General features: G+C 43.7%; 1 protein-coding gene across 2 annotated transcripts in view; it reads left to right on the forward strand.

Annotated features, from left to right (window-relative positions):
* The first annotated feature begins 414 nt into the window (after positions 1-414).
* LOC106588300 (zinc finger protein 516) overlaps positions 415-22,360 on the forward strand; it is a 30,286-nt gene continuing 8,340 nt past the window's right edge. Inside the window, exons 1-3 of one of the 2 annotated variants that reach the window (XM_082970060.1) lie at positions 415-597; positions 16,549-18,269; positions 20,145-21,509. In XM_082970060.1, the coding sequence (XP_082826186.1) occupies positions 16,733-18,269; positions 20,145-21,509 (2,902 nt within the window). In that variant the 5' untranslated portion in view covers positions 415-597; positions 16,549-16,732. Of the gene's footprint in view, positions 598-724; positions 1,229-16,548; positions 18,270-20,144; positions 21,510-22,360 lie in introns of those variants that run through there. The other variant, XM_082970061.1, reaches the window with a different exon arrangement.

The following is a 22,360-nucleotide window of genomic DNA, read 5'->3' on the forward strand; positions in this document are numbered from 1 at the left end:
TCCTTTTACAAATTAATTTAATAAAATAATATAATTCTACCTTGTGCTTTGTATTTATTTTCTAAACATTGAAATCAATGTTGCATCCGTGTTTGCACTTGTGACAATACAGTAGGTGAGATAATTGGAGGCATTATTTGAGCAGCTAGTGGCAATAGTAGGTAGCCTACATTATTTTTTATTTATTTTACATTTTAGTCATTTAGCAGACGCTCTTATCCAGAGCAATTTACAATGAGTGGATACAGATAACTTTCCCAATCATACCGCTCAAGAAATGTATGTCGGTCTATTAAATAATTACATTATATTGACACACTAGTTTGAAAAACATTTGGCTTGTATAGCCAACAATGGAAACCCCCGAGTATTCTCCTGTGAAATTCCATTCAACCCACATAGGATTGCTGAGAGCTGTTATTAGGCTACGTGAGTCAGGGTAGCTAGCCTACTTTATTACACATCCAAAACAGAGATAACGTAACTATCAGCCACTGTGGAGGTGGCGTCACGCAGACATCTTCACTTTGAAGTATGCCATCGATGCACAGTCATCTACCCTGCCCTTAGGTTTTTAATAACATCAACAACGTACAGGTAAGAAGAGAACGATTATAGGCTAACATTACCTACATTTACAAGCGTTTTTATAAATGGTGATGGGTTCGCGGGTTATTTTATATAATTATTTGTTTATTTATTAGCGGTGGATGTCCGTGTAGAGAGGCAGAGTGGAGGGATTATTTCAACACCACATTCCATTGAAGAAATTAGATCAAATCTAGCCTAATTTTGTCATAAAATGTTTTTATACCTAGGCTACAGAAACTACGGTCTGGTGGAAGCATAAGGCGGAGCTTAGCTCCTACTTTTTTGTTTTGATGCGTTTTTGTCTTGAAGCCTATTGCTTGTAACTGTTAAGTCTGTCGAGTACTAAGCCGATTCTATTTCAAGGGTAGCGAGTCGAAACGGGACATGGAGACCATGATTAAACGACCCGACTAAAATTTTGCACTTCGGGCATATTGAGCGCAGCAAGAAATCACGCCAGGAATTCATCTGGGAGCAGTAGGCTATAAACATATAATTGGAGGATTATCCCCGCTAAAATAATTGGGCAACTTTTAACGGATGTAGGCTACTGTCATCGTGTTTTTTTTTTTTTTAACCTAGTGTGTTAGGCTACTGGAGGACAGAACAGATTCGTTTAGCCCTTGATTATAGTCAGGTAAGGGACTTTTTTAACTTAAAAGATGGAAACACTCAAGTGATATTAGGTTATGCAACGAAAGTCCATATGCAAATATTTGCCATTGTTTGAATTATTGTTTTTCATGGTGTCCCCAAAACGGTTGAGCACAGTGCATTGTTCTGAAGAGGAGGGGATAAACCGTCCTTCAATGGTTAATTAATTCACAGTGCGAACTTGATGTTCAACAGGCAGTTTGGAAGGTTCTATAATATCTAGATCTATAATGTCTACTGAAGACAACTTGACTTGATTAGAGACAGCGTTTCATTTTTGACTTGACTCCACAAGATAACGAAAACAGGCTTGGCCTACTCTGCTGTCACACAATTGCTTATCCTTTTCACATATCTTTCTGCCTCTTTACATTCATAAGGCCGACTATTGGTGCTATCATTGTCAGTGCACATACACAAACTTGTGTTTGTGAGTGGCCCTAACAAGAGACAAGGCGCCTATTGTACAAGACCAGCAGCAGATTACTAGAATTCCTTTTCTCTACACTTGCTCAATGGCTTCTCAGTCTACTCCATCTGGACTGCCTAAAAACCCACACTGGCAACTTTAATATTTGAACGTCTTTGTCATTCTTCAACTGTTGCTGCTGTTTAACCTTCTCACCACAGTATGTTGGAGACCTATAACGAAGATATGGACAGTTTGGCTAAAGACAGTTAGACCATCTCCATGTTGAGATGTATTTCTGTATTACAGGTAGGTATCCACACAGCATGCTGTAGAATGGTCAGCCAGGGCCAGAGACACTAAAACACCACTTTCAAATCTAAGTCTCGTGACTAGGGAAAATGTACAAAATCTTTGGTCACCCAAGTAACAATGGCTTGGATGACTTGCCTCCTGGATAGCCCTGCACTTTGAAAGAAAGCATAACAGGGTAGGCCTGATGCAGTGGACATCAAGCTCGGCAAAATAGGATGTGACATATAGTAATCTGATGATTAGAGGTCTGTAAAAGTAATGATGTGTGTGTGTGTGTGTGTGTGTGTGTGTGTGTGTGTGTGTGTGTGTGTGTGTGTGTGTGTGTGTGTGTGTGTGTGTGTGTATATATATATAGATAGAGAAAGATGCCTGTAGATGGATCTGGATGGTTGAAAGAATGTCTGTCTTGTCTGTCTATCTCCAGGCCATCAGACTGTTAAACAGTCACCACAAGCCGGCCTCCGCCCAGTACCCTGCCCTGAACATAGTCACTGTTACTAGCTGACTACCACCCTGTACTCTACCCTGCACCTTAGAGACTGCTGCACTATGTACATAGTCATTGAACACTGGTCACTTTAGTAATGTTTACATACTGTTTTACCCACTTCATCTGTATATCCTGTATTCTAGTCAAGGCTAATCCTATATAACTACTGCTGTACACACCTTTTCTATTCATATATTGTCCATAGTGTCTATATACACCATCATGTATGTGTGTATTTACATTTTTGGGATTTGTGTGTATTGTTAGGTATTACTGCACTGTTGGAGCTAGAAACAAGTATTTCGTTGCACCTGCAATATCGGCAAAATATGTGTACGCGACCAATAACATTTCATTTGATTTGACAGACATATTTTTTTGTACAGACAGATGCAGACAGACATATATATTGTAGGTAGACAGGCAGACAGATACATAGTAACTAGAGATAGATAGATGGATGGATGGGTAGATAATTATTGAAAATACCCCCCCTACCCCATACACACACACCATCCCCCCGCGTGTGGCCAACATGTGGGGAGGTAATCCGCTGCTATTAGGGTAATCTTCTCAGCATGGCGATCAATCGGGAGTATGCTCAGCAACTATCAGGCAGGCAGAGTATTGCCGTCCCCAACAAAATTAGGGGCAAGGAAAAATGATTTAATCATACAGATTAAGTGGGAGAGACATGGCGGCGGCGGGGGGGTTGGGCGGAGACATGGCGGAGGGAGGTTGTGTGTTGAGATTGTTCAGTGATAGGGTTTATCACTGTCCACATGTTTTGAAATCATGTGGATAGGTAGGATCTTGAAATCATTGCAGTCGTGTGTTATTACCATGATGGGGGTATTCATGACGCTTAGTGCTGCGGTCAATGTATGGTACAGGACAACCTGCTTAAAAAAAAGATAACCTCATATTATCAATAACCTAATAGTAATGGTTAACCCCCATCTAAGTCATTGTTATTATGCTGAATAGAAGTAGGATCCAATCTACAGCATTGTAAAAATTTACTGCACTTTACTGTAGGGTCAGTTTTCTGAATAACCTACCTCCCGTATCAGGCACAGGGTACAGTAGTGGCATCATTAGTAGTATGCAAATTCTCTGCTGTGCCACTGTGGACCACTAACTGGAAAAACACCACTCATAGTCAAGAATGACAGTTTAGCATAACATCGTTGACATGTTTCAAACTCAAACTGTGAGTGTGCTTTTGCTTAAAGTTCTTTGTGCAATAATGTGTGTAAAGGCTGTAGAGAAAATAAGAGGGGTTTTGGTGTGTGTAAGTAGAAGTGTGTTATTTTTACATGCTAATGACAGTGGGCAGTCAACGTATTGTAGCAGAGAGAGAGAGAGAGAGAAGAGCTCACTTGCGGCAGCTGTGTTTAGAACACACATGCTGGTGTCTGGTGAAGACCTTGGCTCTGGTCAGTTGGCAATGCCACAACTGAGAGCAATGTGGGCAGGGGACTTTGTCCTGGCATGGTGTGTGTTTTTTGTTTGTTTGTGTGTGCTTGTGCATCCGTTAGTGTGTATGTGCATCAGAGAGATTTTGCTGAAGGTGCATCTTCTCTTTGGATGTTGGTACTAAATAAAGTGACACAGAAGGATCGACTATCTAACCATAGAGGCTGTTCATGTGACTGTCTTGGCAGCATTCAGGATGCTTACTGTCCCTGTTTTTGGCTTTCTAATTTTGGGATAATTTGAGCATTACCATGCTTCAAATGAAGTCCTGGTACAGAGCTTTCAATCAGGTTAAACAAATAACCAGATGGGTTTAAACACAATGTATATGCAGTACACAATGGCACTTAAGGGCCAATATTAGGCATCTTTAATAATAAAAAAAAATCACTAAGGTCTCCCACTCTATATAGATGGGGAACATGTTGCCTGATTAGTGAATGGATATAGGTGCCAACATTTGTTCTTCTACTTGTTATTCTGCAAATTAGGCCTTGTCATTTAAGAGAACTATATTGGGAGGTGTCATGTAGTTTTAAGCTATTTATTATTCATATGGTTTCATGCAAGTGGTTGCATTGTTACTTTTTAAATCTGCAAATTGCCTTGTTCTACTGCTAATACCAGGGGTGGGAAAACTACAGCCTGTGGGTTTTTGTGGTAAATTATTATTTTGGGTAAAAAAACCCACTCAGGCCACACTTGAACGTCTACAACTAGATAGAAAGCATGTAGAAATTATAATGGAACAATATAGTTTCAAAATAACTGCCCCTTTTCTGACCCTCATTGATTTTGACCAAAAAAATCGGTCCCCAAAAAATCTGTGCAGCACTCTGTTGAATTTCAAAATCCCGGCGTGGCCCTCGAGCCAAAAGTTTGCCCACCCCTGACCTATGTGGTACATTGTAGAGACTTTGGGGGCTCTATCCAATCTGTATTGCTGAAGCGTTACAGATAGCGCGATAGAAATGAAAGGTAATTTCTGATTGAGCCTCCGCTAACGCTGGAACATTGCCTTTAAATTTCAATCCCACTGTAATGCTGAACTTCCGCAATACGGATTGAAAAAAGCCCTTTGTCACGAAGGCCGTTATTGTAGCTACACTTCATACGATGAAGTTAATATTCATATCTCTGACTTAATATAGCATTTCATGTGTTATTCATCCATTGAAAATGTGATTACAAACCATTCAGTTGAGTTGGTTATGTTGTTTGGGTTGAAAAGTGACATTGCGTTTACACAAACTAACTCCATCACCCCATTGATTCACAGTCTGCTATAAAAACTAGACTTGAATAAAACCAATGTCCTCTGGAGTTTATTTTTTATTTTATTTGACCTTTATTTAACTAGGCAAGTCAGTTAAGAACAGTGGGTTAACCGCCTTGTTCAGGGGCAGAACGGCAGATTTTGTACCTTGTCAGCTCGGGGATTCGAACGTGCAACCTTTCGGTTACTAGCCCAACGCTCTAACCACTCTAACCACTAGACTACCCTGCCGTTGCTGAGCAACTGTTCTTTTTTTCGTCCCATTTGAAATCAAGCTTATGTCACCTTTTCATATCTGAGTTCCTGCCTATTCTGTGTCAGTGCTTCATTCTTTTCTGTGTCTGAATATGCTTCCTTATGGTTGGCGTTCAAATAGCTGCATTACAGTTATGTGGACTTTCCAGCCATTCATTGATGGCATTAATTGATCGATAAAATACCAAGGGAAGTCAATAAAGCAGTAAGACATGAGTTTACTCATTAAGGCCTGGAGTTGTGCAGCTCCGATCTGTAGTGTTTCCCATTTGAGTGGTAATGTTCTCTTGGTCTGTCTGACTGTGGGTAGATACAAACTAACCAAGATTGATCAGCTGGGAAAACTCATACTCCCATGGTTCTCCTCTCTCCTCCCACTATTTCTGTAGTATTGAGCCCTTAGATGAATTGTCTTCCGACAGGTGGCGTTACTTCTACGCGATGCTCGTCCCTCAACCGACCTGTCTTGTAGGACATGGAACTCGTACTAAAATTTTTGTATTCCCGAGCATCTGCCATTCAAAAATGTTTTTTTTTTCCTAATTTGAGATATCACAGCACTCTCGCATGACTCTCCATGAAATAACCAGAATAACTAGCTATATTATTACAGACGTTGTGACAGTGATTAAATAGTTTGCAATTGTGAGAAAATAAAAACAAAGCGGAGCTATCCCCTGCAAAAGTTATGTACAAGGACGTCAGTCGCCAGTGCAGTGACTTACTTGATCAGCGGCTTAGCTAACTATTGTAGCTAGCTTACTGAAATTTACCTAGCTAGCTAGCTCTACATAAAAACCTTGCTTAGCCTTTTTAAATTACGTTAAGTTGTAGACATGCAGGCCCAAAATTAAGAGGGACAGTTATCAGAAATCAGTCCGTTTCTCAGCAATCGCTAACATTACATTGTATCGTTGGGTCAGCTGTGCACAGCAGCTTCATGAAAACTCATAGTGTAAGCATTAGTACCACTACAGTATATTGCTAGCTAGATTTTTTTTGAAAGATTCAATATTGTGTATGTAGCACTAAATATGTAGCTAGTTGGTTAGCAGCATTGTTTCAGTGACTGGCTCAGCTAGCAAGCTAATGTTGGACACATTTATGATAGCTTTCATGCCCATAGTCAAAATTCTGAAATACTGCCCATTGAAGCACAATAATCCTTAGCTACATGTAAAACTGGGTGACTTTCTCCCCCAAAAACATCAACATTATTTACATACTCATTGTTTTAGCTTAGATTAACTGTTTTTAGGGAGAAATGGGGATCAGCAGACAATGTTACCTACCGTAGGTAACATTTTCAGATCTTATATAGCACATTGTAGCCAAACTACTTTTGATCTATCCCATTACTCTTTGTGAGATACGAGACATATCACTGCAGGCGAAAACGTTGAGTTATCTGAAGTAAGACAATGCCCTTAGATTCTTATTTTCAGAATCACCATCCATTACAGCCAACATAAAACAAGACTTGAAGACTTGAAACCAACTGAAGCCAAATTCTCAGAGGTAGGGGAGGGAAACATATTGAGGGGGGTGGGCTGCCTTCTCTGTATTTCAATATACAGATGTAAAATCTTAATTTGATCATCCTGTTGCAGGAGGACTTTCCTGCGTGTCAGGACATGTAAAACTTGTAGTGTATTTGAGGTTTACAAAGGCTTTTGAAGGTTGTAATTTCCACTTTGAAACTTGATTTTCAACCCCTACAAAAAGGTCCATGAATTCTAATCCACATAATTCAAATGTCTTATTGCTGCAAGATTATTTTCCTGCTGTAGCAAACTGGCTCAAATTAAGATCTCACATCTGTATTGAAAACACTGGTAATATGTCCAGATGGGAGATGAGGAGGCGAGGCAGTCCTAGATCCCTTCTGTTCAGTCCTCTGAGACAGGGAGAAGACAAGATTGGATGGGTGTCCAGTTACTTATACTATAGTCTTCCAATGAGGCGGTGTTGGAAAAGATGCTGCACCACCTCAGGGAACATGATCCCGATGCAGCCAGCTGTAATTAAATGCACACAGGAAATGAGGACCTATTGGATACCACTTCATTAGAATGGTCCCCCACAAATGATGTGTAAATGCTCAAACTGTCAACAAACTATACATTTTAAATCCCCAATATGAAACTTTTTTGGGAGACCCAACCAAATTCACATAGACAGATCTATAATGCACATTTCTTTCTCATTGAAAGCAAGTCTAAGAAGCTGTAGATCTATTCTATGTGCGCTATGTTTATGCTTCCTGTTTTTAAGTTTTTGCATCTTTTACTTTCGGTTTTATACACTAGCTGAAAATACAGTATTTTTGGTTATTGAACATGTATTTCACAGCAGTTTAGATGGTACAATGATTCTCTACATTGCTTGTTTTGCCACATTAACTGAAATTAGGCAAATTTTAGCAACCAGGAAATGGTGGAGGGTTTTCTGCATATTGCACCTTTTAAAAATGCAAGGAGGATCAAGGCACTCTCTAATTAAAATGCATTTATTTGTATGGCATGTTGAAGGGAACAAGGATTAAAGACTGACACGTTTCGGCAGCATGGCCTTCATCAGGGAGTATGCAGATGTACTTTGCACTCAAGGCCAAAGAGCACTTTCTATTTACAAAAATACCTACTATTGTGTACCCTAGCAGTGATCCCATTCCTTCTTTTTTCTACAAACTATTGGTTTTATTTAGTGACTGCAAGACCGCAAATGATTTAATAATACTGTTTTTAACCTTGTATTTAGGCCTAACTGTTGACCAACTACTGTTTGTTGTGAAAGGTGGTGATATACTGGGTGTTTATTTATTTATTTATATATATATATATATATATATATATATATATATATATACTGCTCAAATAAATAAAGGGAACACTTAAACAACACAATGTAACTCCAAGTCAATCACACTTCTGTGAAATCAAACTGTCCACTTAGGAAGCAACACTGATGGACAATACATTTCACATGCTGTTGTGCAAATGGAATAGACAACAGGTGGAAATTATAGGCAATTAGCAAGACACCCCCAATAAAGGAGTGGTTCTGCAGGTGGGGACCACAGACCACTTCTCAGTTCCTATGCTTCCTGGCTGATGTTTTGGTCACTTTTGAATGCTGGCCGTGCTTTCACTCTAGTGGTAGCATGAGACGGAGTCTACAACCCACACAAGTGGCTCAGGTAGTGCAGCTCATCCAGGATGGCACATCAATGCGAGCTGTGGCAAGAAGGTTTGCTGTGTCTGTCAGCGTAGTGTCCAGAGCATGGAGGCGCTACCAGGAGACAGGCCAGTACATCAGGAGACGTGAAGGAGGCCGTAGGAGGGCAACAACCCAGCAGCAGGACCGCTACCTCCGCCTTTGTGCAAGGAGGAGCAGGAGAAGCACTGCCAGAGCCCTGCAAAATGACCTCCAGCAGGCCACAAATGTGCATGTGTCTGCTCAAACGGTCAGAAACAGACTCCATGAGGGTGGTATGAGGGCCCGACGTCCACAGGTGGGGGTTGTGCTTACAGCCCAACACCGTGCAGGACGTTTGGCATTTGCCAGAGAACACCAAGATTGGCAAATTCGCCACTGGCGCCCTGTGCTCTTCACAGATGAAAGCAGGTTCACACTGAGCACTTGACAGACGTGACAGAGTCTGGAGACGCCGTGGAGAACGTTCTGCTGCCTGCAACATCCTCCAGCATGACCGGTTTGGCGGTGGGTCAGTCATGGTGTGGGGTGGCATTTCTTTGGGGGGCCGCACAGCCCTCCATGTGCTCGCCAGAGGTAGCCTGACTGCCATTAGGTACCGAGATGAGATCCTCAGACCCCTTGTGAGACCATATGCTGGTGCGGTTGGCCCTGGGTTCCTCCTAATGCGAGACAATGCTAGACCACATGTGGCTGGAGTGTGTCAGCAGTTCCTGCAAGAGGAAGGCATTGATGCTATGGACTGGCCCGCCCGTTCCCCAGACCTGAATCCAATTGAGCACATCTGGGACATCATGTCTCGCTCCATCCACCAACGCCACGTTGCACCACAGACTGTCCATCCCTCAGGAGACCATCCGCCACCTCATCAGGAGCATGCCCAGGCGTTGTAGGGAGGTCATACAGGCACGTGGAGGCCACACACACTACTGAGCCACATTTTGACTTGTTTTAAGGACATTACATCAAAGTTGGATCAGCCTGTAGTGTGGTTTTCCACTTTAATTTTGAGTGTGACTCCAAATCCAGACCTCCATGGGTTGATAAATTGGATTTCCATTGATTATTTTTGTGTGATTTTGTTGTCAGCACATTCAACTATGTAAAGAAAAAAGTATTTAATAAGATTATTTCTTTCATTCAGATCTAGGATGTGTTGTTTAAGTGTTCCCTTTATTTTTTTGAGCAGTATATATATATATATATATATTTTTTTTTTATTTTTTTAATGGGGGTTTTGTCTGTAAAAATGTTTCAGATACAGCATTTTATGATATTTGAAAAACTCCTGTCCTACATATTGACAATAGGATTTAATGATTTGCTTTATTTCAAGTAGAATTCACATTTGTTGACAACTCAATCCAATGCTAAACAAAATTGGTTGTTTAATCTGTTGTCTTTGTGGGTAGTTACTTCCTGGATAAAGCTACATAAGAGTGATAGCTTAGATGTAGCCTACACAGCCTTAGGCTATATGTTTTACCGGCTTTAGACTGCGTGCCTTTCATTTCATAATTATGTAAGCTTTCCTTACTCTTTACTCTTACCATGACAGAGATGCATCTGAAAATGTTGTGCTTATTGCCAGGCTATACGATACTAGGATTATCACCATGTTTAGCACCATTTCAGCGTCAATTTCACCTACAATTTGATCAATCAGGAAATTGGCACTTATACTATTATAAGTATACAATTAGCACATTTACGCTCATTGTAATCTCTGTATAGTATTCTACAAAACATTAACCTGCCAGGCTGCCACTAATTAAATGTGAAAGATGTGCTGTGTGCGAAATTTAATGAACTTGGATGAGATGGATCATATGTGTTGGCCATATTACTTTAGATATTCTCATTTGGGTATTCGACCCTTGTAGCATTTCACATTATTATATTCACTATGTTTGACAGAGAAACAGACAGAGGGTTGGATGGAGAGAGAGGGAGTCTGAGCTGACCTTACCATGATAATCTAATCCCTGTCGAGAGTGCTTTTTTTAGAGAGCAAGTTAATGCCACCAGATTATACTCCAGTGTCTCCCACACCGACCAATCGAGGCTGTAGAGATGGAGAGGTCTGTGCTGCACTGTCAGGCCCACCAGGAAAATACAGGAAACACCGCCTCGTATACACAACATTCTGGAATTGCTCAAAATCGGGCTTTAAGCTCACCTAGGGGAGCAATATGTGTGTGTGCTTGTGTGTCTGTGTGCATTTGCGTGCATTTTCTTCATTCCCTCGATCTCCATGCTCAAGATCCCTCCCTGGTTTACCTCCAGCACATTTCAGTGGTGTAGCAGGCCTGGAATGTTAAAAGGCAGGTCATTGAGCAGCTCATCACATGCTATCAAGAGTAATCCCTGTGTATTTGTTGTGTAACCGGGTGGAGAGTTGAACACACACACACACACACGCAGCAGCATAACCACACCAGCTGCTGGTTGCTTTAAGGGCCAGACATGCTGTGTGTTTGTACTAGTGCACATTTTGCACCTCTTATGCCATAATGTTAAATCAAAGAAGGAACATGAGACTTCATCATATATCTTACTCATAGTTTAACAATTGCTTGAACCTTTTTGCTTTTCTGAGGGATATAGACTAGATCTTTTTGTTGATTTGGGAAAGCGGTGTTTCACTGTAGAATTAAGTTATAGTCGCAATGGCGACAAGACATCCTTCCTCATGTCTGTTTAGCTGATAGAGATACTGTTTATAGATGTGGTCCACACAATGTGAGTGATTGACATCTATAAACAGTGTTTCTTACCCAGACATGCAGTTTCTTGTTTCCACATAATATTTGACACGTCTACTCAGTGGGCGTGTGTTTCTGACACGTCTATAACACAGTGTTTCTGACACGTCTATAACACAGTGTTTCTGACACGTCTATAACACAGTGTTTCTGACACGTGTATAACCTCCAGGACGTGGATTAGGCAGACAGTGTAGACAGTGTTAGTCAGTGTGGCGGTTGCTGGAGCTGCAGCGCGGCCCGGTAAACAACGCCTCGTTTAAAGGGCCTCTACACTGTGACCTCACCACGACAGACGGCTGTCATCCTCGTCGCCTCTCACACCTCTGTCTGTCTCTTTTTAGCTGGACATTGGAGCGGACCCTCTGTGGCCAAAATAGGGACACATTGGGACCAAACAGCATCCCTTTGTGATCAAAGTGGAGGCGTCCCCCTGCCTATCTCAGTTGCTCAATTTACTATTGTTCTCGTTTTGTTTTATGTTGTCTTGTCTCGTGTTTTGTCTGCTGTCTTATGTATTTAAAAAAATAATAATCTTCCACCTACAAAATAATCAAAGTGAATCACTGGGATAATTTCACCCAATCCCTAATTGACCCAAAGTCTTTATGCATCTGAATTAATTGGATAGTTGTAAGCAATATCTTCATAGCTGCACCTTGCCCTCTGATAAACTCACAGGAATTGTGTACTCCAATCCTTACAGATCTAGGAGGGAGTAGGGGCTAGAGGTTGATTTGGGATTGGGCAAGACACAAATTTGGATCACTGACAGAAGCACACTGTATAGCATAACATTAGCATAAGGACTGTCACATGCTAGCACTAGTGGCTATGTTGGCACAGCTTGCAGTTGGTTGAGAGAGCATATGTGGGTGACTTAATCATCACACACAGACAACACACTCACATACTCAGACACAGGTTCACTGGTGCGTGCACGCATAGCTGCACACATGCATGTATTCACGTACTGTCTCTCTTTCTCTCACGTACCACACTCTCTCTCTCTCACACACACACACACACACAGGCTCTTAGCTCAGCACCAGAGCCCTGGCCATGGGGAGTTTATGCTGAGCTGGTTTGGACGTCAGGCTGAATAAATGTGAGGACAGCTGACTGGACATGGCTATTCATCTGCCAAAGAAAAGAGAGAGGGAGAGAGGGACTGTACAGAAAAAGTCAGCTCATAGCAACATATTTGGCTATCTGTGTGTGTGTGTGTGTATCATCCATCGCCGTGTCCTCTGTTTTTTTGTGTGTGTGTGTGTGTGTGTGTTTGTCTGAAGCATCACACTTCCACTATTTTGAAGTCAATGTTACATCTCTGTTTTCATTGAATGTGTTATCTAGCTAGGCTATAGCCTATATCAGGGCTCTCCAACCCTGTTCCTGGAGAGCTATCCTCCTGGTGGTTTTCGCTACAACCCCAGTTGTAACTAACCTGATTCAGTTTATCAATCAGCTAATTATTAGAATCAGGTGCGCTAGGTTAGGGTTGGAGTGAAAACCGACAGGATGGTAGCTCCCCGGGAACAGGGTTGGAAACCCCTGGCCCATATTATGTATTGCCTTCCTTTATGTAGATCATCTGAGAGAACACTGCCCCTCTCATCTTCAATAGAGCTTACCCTCTTTGTAAGGTTCAACATAGAGCTAATACATCTTTAAAGGCACACTCCTACATTTGTTTTGAATTGTAAATATTGCAGATTCTACCTTTTTTTCCCAATAGCCTCTTTTTGCTCTTTGTTTGTATTGCTATGTTGTCTAAAGAACAAATCAATGATCATTCAAGATCATGGTCTTCTCTATTAGGCCATTTCTGTTTAGTTTGGACTTTTGAATAACAGAGATTTATACGAACAGAGACAATAAAGGAACAGCCACACAGCACACTGTCAGACGCCTTCTCACTCCACTAAATGACACAGCATGTGTTTAAACCCTCTCATAGAAAGACTGTTTGGTTTGTTTTTGTGTGTGAATGTTGTGTGTGTGTTTTCAATTCAGTAAAGTTTGGTGGAGATGTGGCGAAGTCCACGGAAACAGAATTATGTTGAGACTCTGATTTTTTTACTCTAAAATGTATGTCAAACAAAAACCAATGATTGCAAAGTTCAACAAACTGTACAGCTCTATGCACAAGGGCTATTTGGAAGAATTTCCAGAACATTTTACAAAAACACATTTACTTGAACAGTACAGATGCAAAAGTTTGGTAACAGAATGCCGGCACAAACAGTCATTCTGTTCCCAAACTTTGCATCTGCACTGTTCTTCAAGTAAATATGTTTTTTCAAAATGTTCGGTGGAAATTGTTAAGTCTGACCATGGAGTTGCTCATGTCTGTTAAACATTTTGTTAGAGTTTATAAAAAGATGGTGTTGCTGCCTATTAGGATAGTTAAGGTTGCTATATGGCATTTTAAGACCCCAAACCTAACAATGACCTAGTTGGAAACACTTCATACCCTCCAAAAAACTTTACCGGGGGTGACTCATTTAGTCTGCTTGTAAGACACACACACACACAGGCCTGATGGCCCTCCACTACCATCTGTTGCCTCCTTTCGCTCTGACATCATCCCACCATCCCCCATTGTGTTAACCCATCATCACCCAGCCCGGCCGTCACCTTAACCCCCCCCCCCCCATACAGAGCCACTGTGCCACTCGGTCTGTACGCTAATCCCTCAGCGTCTGCCCTCTTAACACCTGCCACCACACTCGTCTAACTCAACTCCCATTCTGGAGCCCATGCCAGTTTCTTGGCTGTTTTGCTGGAAGAGCACACACATTGAAAAAGCCCATAGCAGAACGCACACACACACACATGCTGAGACGCGCACACACACACACACACACACACACACACACGGCTCAGAGTGGCCTGAGACGGGACAGATAGGTCTCTTTTGTCATCCCCCCCCCCGCCACTGCTCTCTCACCCCTAGACATCTTTTGCAGGCCCCATTGCACAACAATGGCCACTGTAGGACCCCCTGGTAATGGTTGGAGGGCGAGACGTGACCAAATGTGACAGTTCTGGTGCAGCTGACACAATGGTGTTTCTTTCCCGCGGCTGCCTGTACTGCGTTGGCTTTAAGAGAGCCTGGGCACTTTGCGCACTGTTATAGTTTTTGAGAAGGAAGTTACCATCTTCTGCTGTGGTCTGGAAAACCACCCCCCTGCCGCCAATTACTTGGCCATAAAGGATGTGTGTGTGTGTATCATCCACAAAAATAAAAAAACACAACTTGGAACAGATACCCCTTCACAAAGATACATCTTTATCTTAGACATAAATAATAAATACTTTAAAAAATATATATTCTGAAGTTGTTTGATATAGGAACAGCTCACATTTTATTTTAGGGTATCTATAGTGCTGGAGGAGTTGACTATGAAAATATGTATCATATTTTTCTCTTAACTATACTGATGCCACCTGCCCCATTTTTATAATTATTTTATCTGTGCTTTTCTCAGTGTCTTTTGTATGAGTGAGGTTAACTACTGTTCGTTTATGACATTTCCCTTCATATTAATAACCACTCGATGTGACCTTGGCGTTCACTGTTGGTATTGTGAGTGTGTGTGTGTCTGTCTGCATGTGTGTGACTGTCTCAGCCTGTTTGTTTGTCTGTGAGATAAAGAAATGTAGTTTGTTGATAATGGTGTATTGATGGGGTTTGGAGTGGACTGGCCCTGAGGCCTCATCCTGACTGGTCAGGACTGAATGCACCTCTTCATGCTTCAGTACACACATGCAATTAAGGCATGGGGAACAGAGGACACGCACACACACACACACTTTCAGTATAAGCTTCCTTTAAGGACAACCATCAATCATCCTGTTGTGGACAATAGCCATTCAAAAGTAAGTGTAATGCAAATTCTCTCCCTCTCCTCTCTAACACACGCCGTTACATTTATAAAACTTAAATACGCACAGACGTAACACTCTCTTACGTTGTGACAGTGAAACATACACATTCAAAAACCGACTATATGTGGAAATTATGGTTGTTAGTAATAGTAGTCCTATGTAAACTCTTTACACTTGGGCCCAATGCGAGAAGCTCTTTCAAATGAATGCAAACTTAAGGTGTGGTTGAAATCATTTTAAATATACCAGGGAATGGGATGTGTATTTTCTATTTATTAGCAACCATCATTGTATAGAGGCTAGTCCTTTAGACAAACTTGTTGATGCTCTTTTTATGGTCATAGTGTTGTTTTGTTGTTGATGACTGCAGCATGATAGCATTTCCCCCCTGTTTGACCTCCTGGTGACTGTCAAATCAAATCAAATTTTATTTGTCAAATGCACCGAATACAACAGGTGTAGACCTTACAGTGAAATGCATACTTACAAGCCCTTAACCAACAATGCGATTTTTAAGAAAAATATGTGTTAAGTAAATAATAGATATGTAAAAAAAAAAAGAAATTAAAGTAACAAATAATTAAAGAGCAGCAGTAAAATAACAATCGCGAGGCTATATACAGGGGGTAACGGTACAGAGTCAATGTGCAGGGGCACAGGTTAGTCGGTGTAATTGAGGTAATATGTACATGTAGGTAGAGTTAAAGTGACTATGCATAGATAATAAACAGAGAGTAGCAGAAGCTTAAAAGGGGGGGGGGGGCAATGCAAATAGTCTGGATAGCCATTTGATTAGCTGTTCAGAAGTCTTGTGGCTTGTGAGTAGAAGCTGTGAAGAAGCCTTTTGGACTTCCACTTGCCGTGCGGTAGCAGAGAGAACAGTTCATGACTGACAATTTTTAGGGCTTTCTTTTGACACCGCCTGGTATAGAGGTCCTGGATGGCAGGAAGCTTGGCCCAAGTAATGTACTGGGCCATACGCACTATGTGGTGCCTTGCAGTCGGAGGCCGAGCAGTTGCCATACCAGGCAGTGAAGCAACCAGTCAGTTCTCTCTGTCCCCGTCTGGGCCTGTCTGCCTCTGTCTGTCTCTTGGTTGAATATATAGCCTACCAGATGTCAGTTATTGTATTGGTTGTGTGGTTATAATAAAACCTATTATTAGATTTATAATATGGCCTAATAGTTTTTTCTTGTTTTTTTAGGTGTTTTTAATGATAATCTCTCCAGTCTTAATGATTGCTAAAGAAAATCCCTCCAACAACATAAGTAAAGCAGCATCTACAGACCTATCCCTCATCACAATCACTATGAGAACCTTATGACTTTGGAGCGCACGGGTCAGTTTTCTTCATCAGGGATCAACAGACACTTGAGCTGCCACAGCCCATGGAGGTGGTGTCGAAGCAGGAGCGGGCGGACCAAAGCAAAGCTGACGCTTTCAAGAGTGACCAGGAGGGGGACAATGCGATGGCCTCAGGCCACACCTGTGGTCTCTGCGGACGGAGCTTCCCTCTCCTTAGCTCGCTGTCCCAGCACATGCGCAGGCACACTGGAGAGAAGCCGTACAAGTGTCCTTACTGCGAACACCGGGCGGCCCAGAAGGGCAGCCTGAAAGTCCACATCCGCAGCCACAAGCTGGGCCTGTTCAGCCGAAGCTTGGGCAAGAAAGAAGAAGAGGGCAAGAAAAGGGAGGGGGAAGTGGAGGAGGAGGATGTGGAGCAAGGACAAACACAGAGAGACCCCCAGCAACTGGTTAGTCCCGACAACAACCTTGCCAAAGGCGCCTCGGCCAAGAAGCACAAAGTCAATGGCAAGACAAAAAAGAAAAGCTCCAAGAAGAAAGATGACGACGCAGTCATCCAGGATGGCGGCAAGGAGGACAAGTCACAAACCACGGCTGAGGGCAACTCATTTCCGGGAGGGACTAACTGGGTGGACGAACGGGACGAGGAGGCCAGTGCTGGCTCCTTCCCCTGCGGGTCTTGCAGCCAAGTCTTCCCCCAGGCCCTGCTCCTCAAGGCCCACATGAAGAAGCATCGCGGTTCCCTAGACCACGGCTGCCGCATCTGCGGCCGGCGCTTCCGCCAGGCCTGGTTCCTCCAGAGCCACATGCGGATTCATCGGGCCAAAAGCCAGCTGCGGGGTGGGGGTGGAGACAGCAGCAAGTCCCCAACCACCCTCAACGGGGTCCCCCGGGAGCCGGCGTCCCTGGTGAACGATGACTGTCTCTACGAGCTGTGTGCCGGCTGCGGCAACTTCTTTTACGACCGCAAGACCCTCCGGCTGCACGAGAGGGTCCACAAGCAGAGCCATACCCCCAACAAGCCGCTGCAGCAAGACCCTGACAACGGCTCGTCATCCCCCGCCGCCAAGAGTCGCTTCCTGGAATGCCTTAACCTTAGGGCAGCTGGGGCTGGAGAGGCAGCTATGGAGGGGAGTCTTGGAAGACGGATCCCCGAGCTGGACCCGGTATGCAGTTACCAGGCCTGGCAGTTGGTCACCCGGGGGCATGTGGTTGAGGTGACAGATAAAAGTCTAGGCTGGGAGGAGAGGCTGGCGGATGCCGATGTGGCGTTTGACCAGGAGAAGGGCGAGTATGTGCCGCTGAAACAGGAGAAGCGGAAGAGGCAGCTGGACTCCTCCCAAAGCAAGAAGAAGAAAGGATCCCAGGATGTTGTTGTTAATGGTGGCTGCGGTGGGATCTCCCACCAGCAGGGTGACCGTAGAAATAGCCGCACCTTGTTGAATGGGCTCAGCCCAGAGACGTTTGGAATATTGCAGAAAAAGGTGAAATATGGTCATCAATCCAGCAAGCAAGCCACCAAACCAAACTCTTCCAGTCAGCCCAGCACACCAAGACAAGAAAATTCTCTGTCTGCCTCTTCCATAAAGAGGAATAATATCAGGGACCCAACCTATGAAGGTAAGACAAAACCACACTATCACCTAGATTAGCAACAAGAATTCGATTTTTGTGAAATTACATGACAAAAGGCATCTTGGTTGTATTCACATTTAAAATCCTGATTCTGAAAAAAATATTCCTTAAAAGGAGCAATTTTCTTGCCACCCATGTGGCGAAGCAGTCTAAGGCACTGCATCACTCAGTGCTAGAGGCGTCACTACAGACAAGGGGTTTGATCACAGATTGTGTCGCAGCCAGCCGTGACCGGGAGACCCATGAGGTGGCGCACAATTGGCCCAGCGTTGTCTGGGTTAGGGGAGGGTTTGGCTGGCCGGGATGTCCTTGTCCCATCGCGCTCTAGCGACTCCTTGTGGCGGGCTGGGCACATGCACGCTGACTTCCGGTCGCCAGCTGTAAGGTGTTTCCTCCAACACATTGGTGCGTCTGGCTTCCGGGTCAAGAAGCAGTGCGGCTTGGCGGGGTCATGTTTCAGAGGACACATGACTCTTGACCTTCGCCTCTCCCGAGTCTGTATGGGAGTTGCGACGATGGGACAATACTGTAACTACCAATTGGATATCACAAAAAGGGTAAAAAAATGAAAAAACAGGACCATTTTTCTTACTCACAGCAATAATAATGAAATAATCCCCCCAAAAATTCAGACATTACCACATTACAATATTTCACTGGTCATCCCCAAAGCCAACACCTACTTTGGCCGCCTTTCCTTCCAGTTCTCTGCTGCCAATGACTGGAACGAATTGCAAAAATCACTGAAGCTGGAGACTTATATCTTCCTCTCCAACTTTAAGCATCAGCTGTCAGAGCAGCTTACCGATCACTGTACCTGTACACAGCCCATCTGTAAACTGCACACCCAACTACCTCATCCCCATATTGTTATTTATTTTTGCTCTTTTGCACCCCAGTATCTCTACTTGCACATCATCACATCTATCACTCCAGTGTCAATGCTAAATTATAATTATTTCTCCTCTATGGCCTATTTATTGCATTACCTCCCTAATCTCACTACATTTGCACACACTGTACATAGACCTTTTGTATTGTGTTATTGACTGTACGTTTGTTTATCCCATGTGTAACGGTTTTGTTTTTGCCGCACTGCTATGCTTTATCTTGGCCAGGTCGCAGTTGTAAATGAGAACTTGTTCTCAACTGGGCTACCTGGTTAAATAAAGCTGGAAAAAAATGGGAAAAAAAACATGCTTACATGGTAAATATGCCCATAACTAGCAACTCACAAGTTTGTAATAGTCTTGTAATGTTTGAAATTACACTCATGACATTGACAAGCAAAAAGTGATGGATATATTTATAATTCTGTAGCACTTTTCTCACATTTTGAAGTAGTATGGAAGTGGATGTCTTAGTTCAGTTTTCCAGTTAAAAGCTGGTGTTCAGTTGTCATGGAGCAGTACTCATACAGGTCAAATGGGTGTTCAACAGTTGCCTTTAGGGTGCCACTGCAAATGATATGGCTATGGCGCCATCGTGTGGCATGGATTGCCCATTCCACCCTTCATCCTACATAAAGGAATATGAAAGGCCCTTACATCTGGTACTGTGAGGCCTAAACCTTTCTGTACCATTCATATAGCTTGACATTTGTTGGAATGTTTTCTGGAATATACTTAAGGGTTCATGAAGGTTTCATTCAACGGTTGAATTTAGCATGTATTGAAAATAGTTGAGTTGTTAGGGTAAAGGACTGATGAAAAGTAGCATTACAATGTCCTCCTCTCTCATCCACATGTTTGTGAAAGCATGTTACCACTTATTAAATCTTCATACCTTGCTGAAGCTCATTTTCTTAAAATGTCTGTTTTTCAATGTGAGCTTAGTCTACCTGTACTCTGCTATCCACAGATACCAAGCCATACTTCTGCGAGCACTGTGACTTCCACACCAGCGACCCCTCTTGCCTCACGTTCCACATGCACAAGCTGCACAAGCACATCAGGGATGCACGTCATCACGTACTGGAAGCTGTTATGGAAGACCCGAGCCACGGCACTCCCAAAGTCTCAGGTTACATGGAATATCTCCGGCTGAAGAGCACACTGCTCAGCCAGCCCTACTGGAATCCTCCTGGCCAGGAGAGGGCGGCATCGAGCGGACAGTCTGAAAAGTCGAGGAGCCTAAAGGTCAAAGGGCAATCCTCTCAGGATGCTATCATCAACGCCAGCCTCCTCAACCTGTCTGCCCCGCCCGAGGGCCAGCAGGAGGATAGTGGTGCGAACCCTGTGGCAGCGCTGTCCGAGGGTAAGCTAGTCAGACACCAGTGCCCGTTCTGCACCCACACCACCCATTACCTGGAGGTGCTGTGGATCCACCAGCGTGTGGCCCACAGGGTGGATAGTGACAGCTCCCTGGCCCCCAAGTGGGCCCCCTACGTCACCTGTTTCAAGGGCTCCAAGGCTGCTGGACGACGCACGGGGCCCCCGCCTTTCCTGGAAGGAAAAGACTGCCCAGCGCTCCTAGTGCCCCGGTCCCAGCGCACCAAAGCCCCAGGTTCCACTGCCATGCAACCTTCAGGTGGAGGCACCAAGAGGCCAAAGACCCACACAAGCACTACAACTACTACTGCCCAGTCCAACACTAGCCAGGCCATGGTGTCAGGGTCGCGTACCTCCACAAGGTCACCCCCTGGTGGTGGGAAGTCGCTCCTACCTCAAAAGAAGAAGTCGTCAAGCCTCCCAAACCATACGGGGGAGGTGGCAAATAAGAGCGCCCGATCTAAAACAGAAGCCCACCCTAAAGTTCCTGCCGCCTCAACCAGCATCCGAGGCTTCTCCCAGCAGTCGACAAGCAGAACCAAATCTGGAAGCCATCATCGGGCGGCTGCCGAGGGAAGCCTGCTTCCGCAAGAGGGCCTCGGCTTTATTCTCGCCAGGAACCATGGCAGGGCCGACCACACATCCCATCTTACCCCAGACAGAACTCACCTACACCCCCGTCCACACCCACACAGCCATCCACAGGATCCCCCTGCAGCCCTAAAAGGTCAAGACCTTTGGTCAGTCACAAACATGTTTGGGGCGCAGGGCAGCAGTGGGTACCTGGCACCCACCACCGTCTTCGGCCATGGGAAGAGGGAGTCGACTGCTGGGGATAGCAGAGACACGCCGATGGACATGGACATCCTGGGTCTGTTGAAGAACTACAACCCCCACGACCTGGCAGCTCTCTACCAGCACTGGGGCTTTGTAGATCCCAGGCTTGACCAACAAGGTAAAGGGGGATTGAGTGTTGGGTAATGTAGTCCTTTTTTACCTTTATTTAACTAGGCAAGTCAGTTAAGAACACATTCTTATTTACAATGACAGCACAGTGCCTTGTTCAGGGGCAGAACGACAGATTTCTACCTTGTCAGCTTAGGGATTTGATCTAGCAACCTTTCCGTTACTGGCCATACGCTCTAACCACTAGGCTACCTGCGGCCCCAATGCCATTAACCTCTATGGGCAAGCGTCCCACCTACGTAACAGCCACTGGCAGCCTGGGGCGCGATTTTCAAAACGTTAAAAATCCTATTACTTCAATTTCTCAAACATATGACTATTTTACAGCTATTTAAAGACAAGACTCTCGTTAATCTAACCACACTGTCCGATTTCAAAAAGGCTTTACAACGAAAGCAAAACATTAGATTATGTCAGCAGAGTACCAAGCCAGAAATAATCAGACACCCATTTTTCAAGCCAGCATATAATGTCACCAAAACCCAGAAGACAGCTAAATGCAGCACTCACCTTTGATGATCTTCATCAGATGACAACCCTAGGACATTATGTTATACAATACATGCATGTTTTGTTCAATCAAGTTCATATTTATATCAAAAACCAGCTTTTTACATTAGCATGTGACGTTCAGAACTAGCATACCCCCCGCAAACTTCCGGGGAATTCGCTAACATTTTACTAAATTACTCACGATAAACGTTCACAAAAAGCATAACAATTATTTTAAGAATTATAGATACAGACCTCCTCTATGCACTCGATATGTCCGATTTTAAAATAGCTTTTTGGTGAAAGCACATTTTGCAATATTCTAAGTACATAGCCCAGGCATCACGG

This window comes from Salmo salar, chromosome 27, assembly GCF_965601325.2.
Source record: "Salmo salar chromosome 27, fSalSal1, whole genome shotgun sequence".
NCBI lineage: Eukaryota > Metazoa > Chordata > Actinopteri > Salmoniformes > Salmonidae > Salmo > Salmo salar.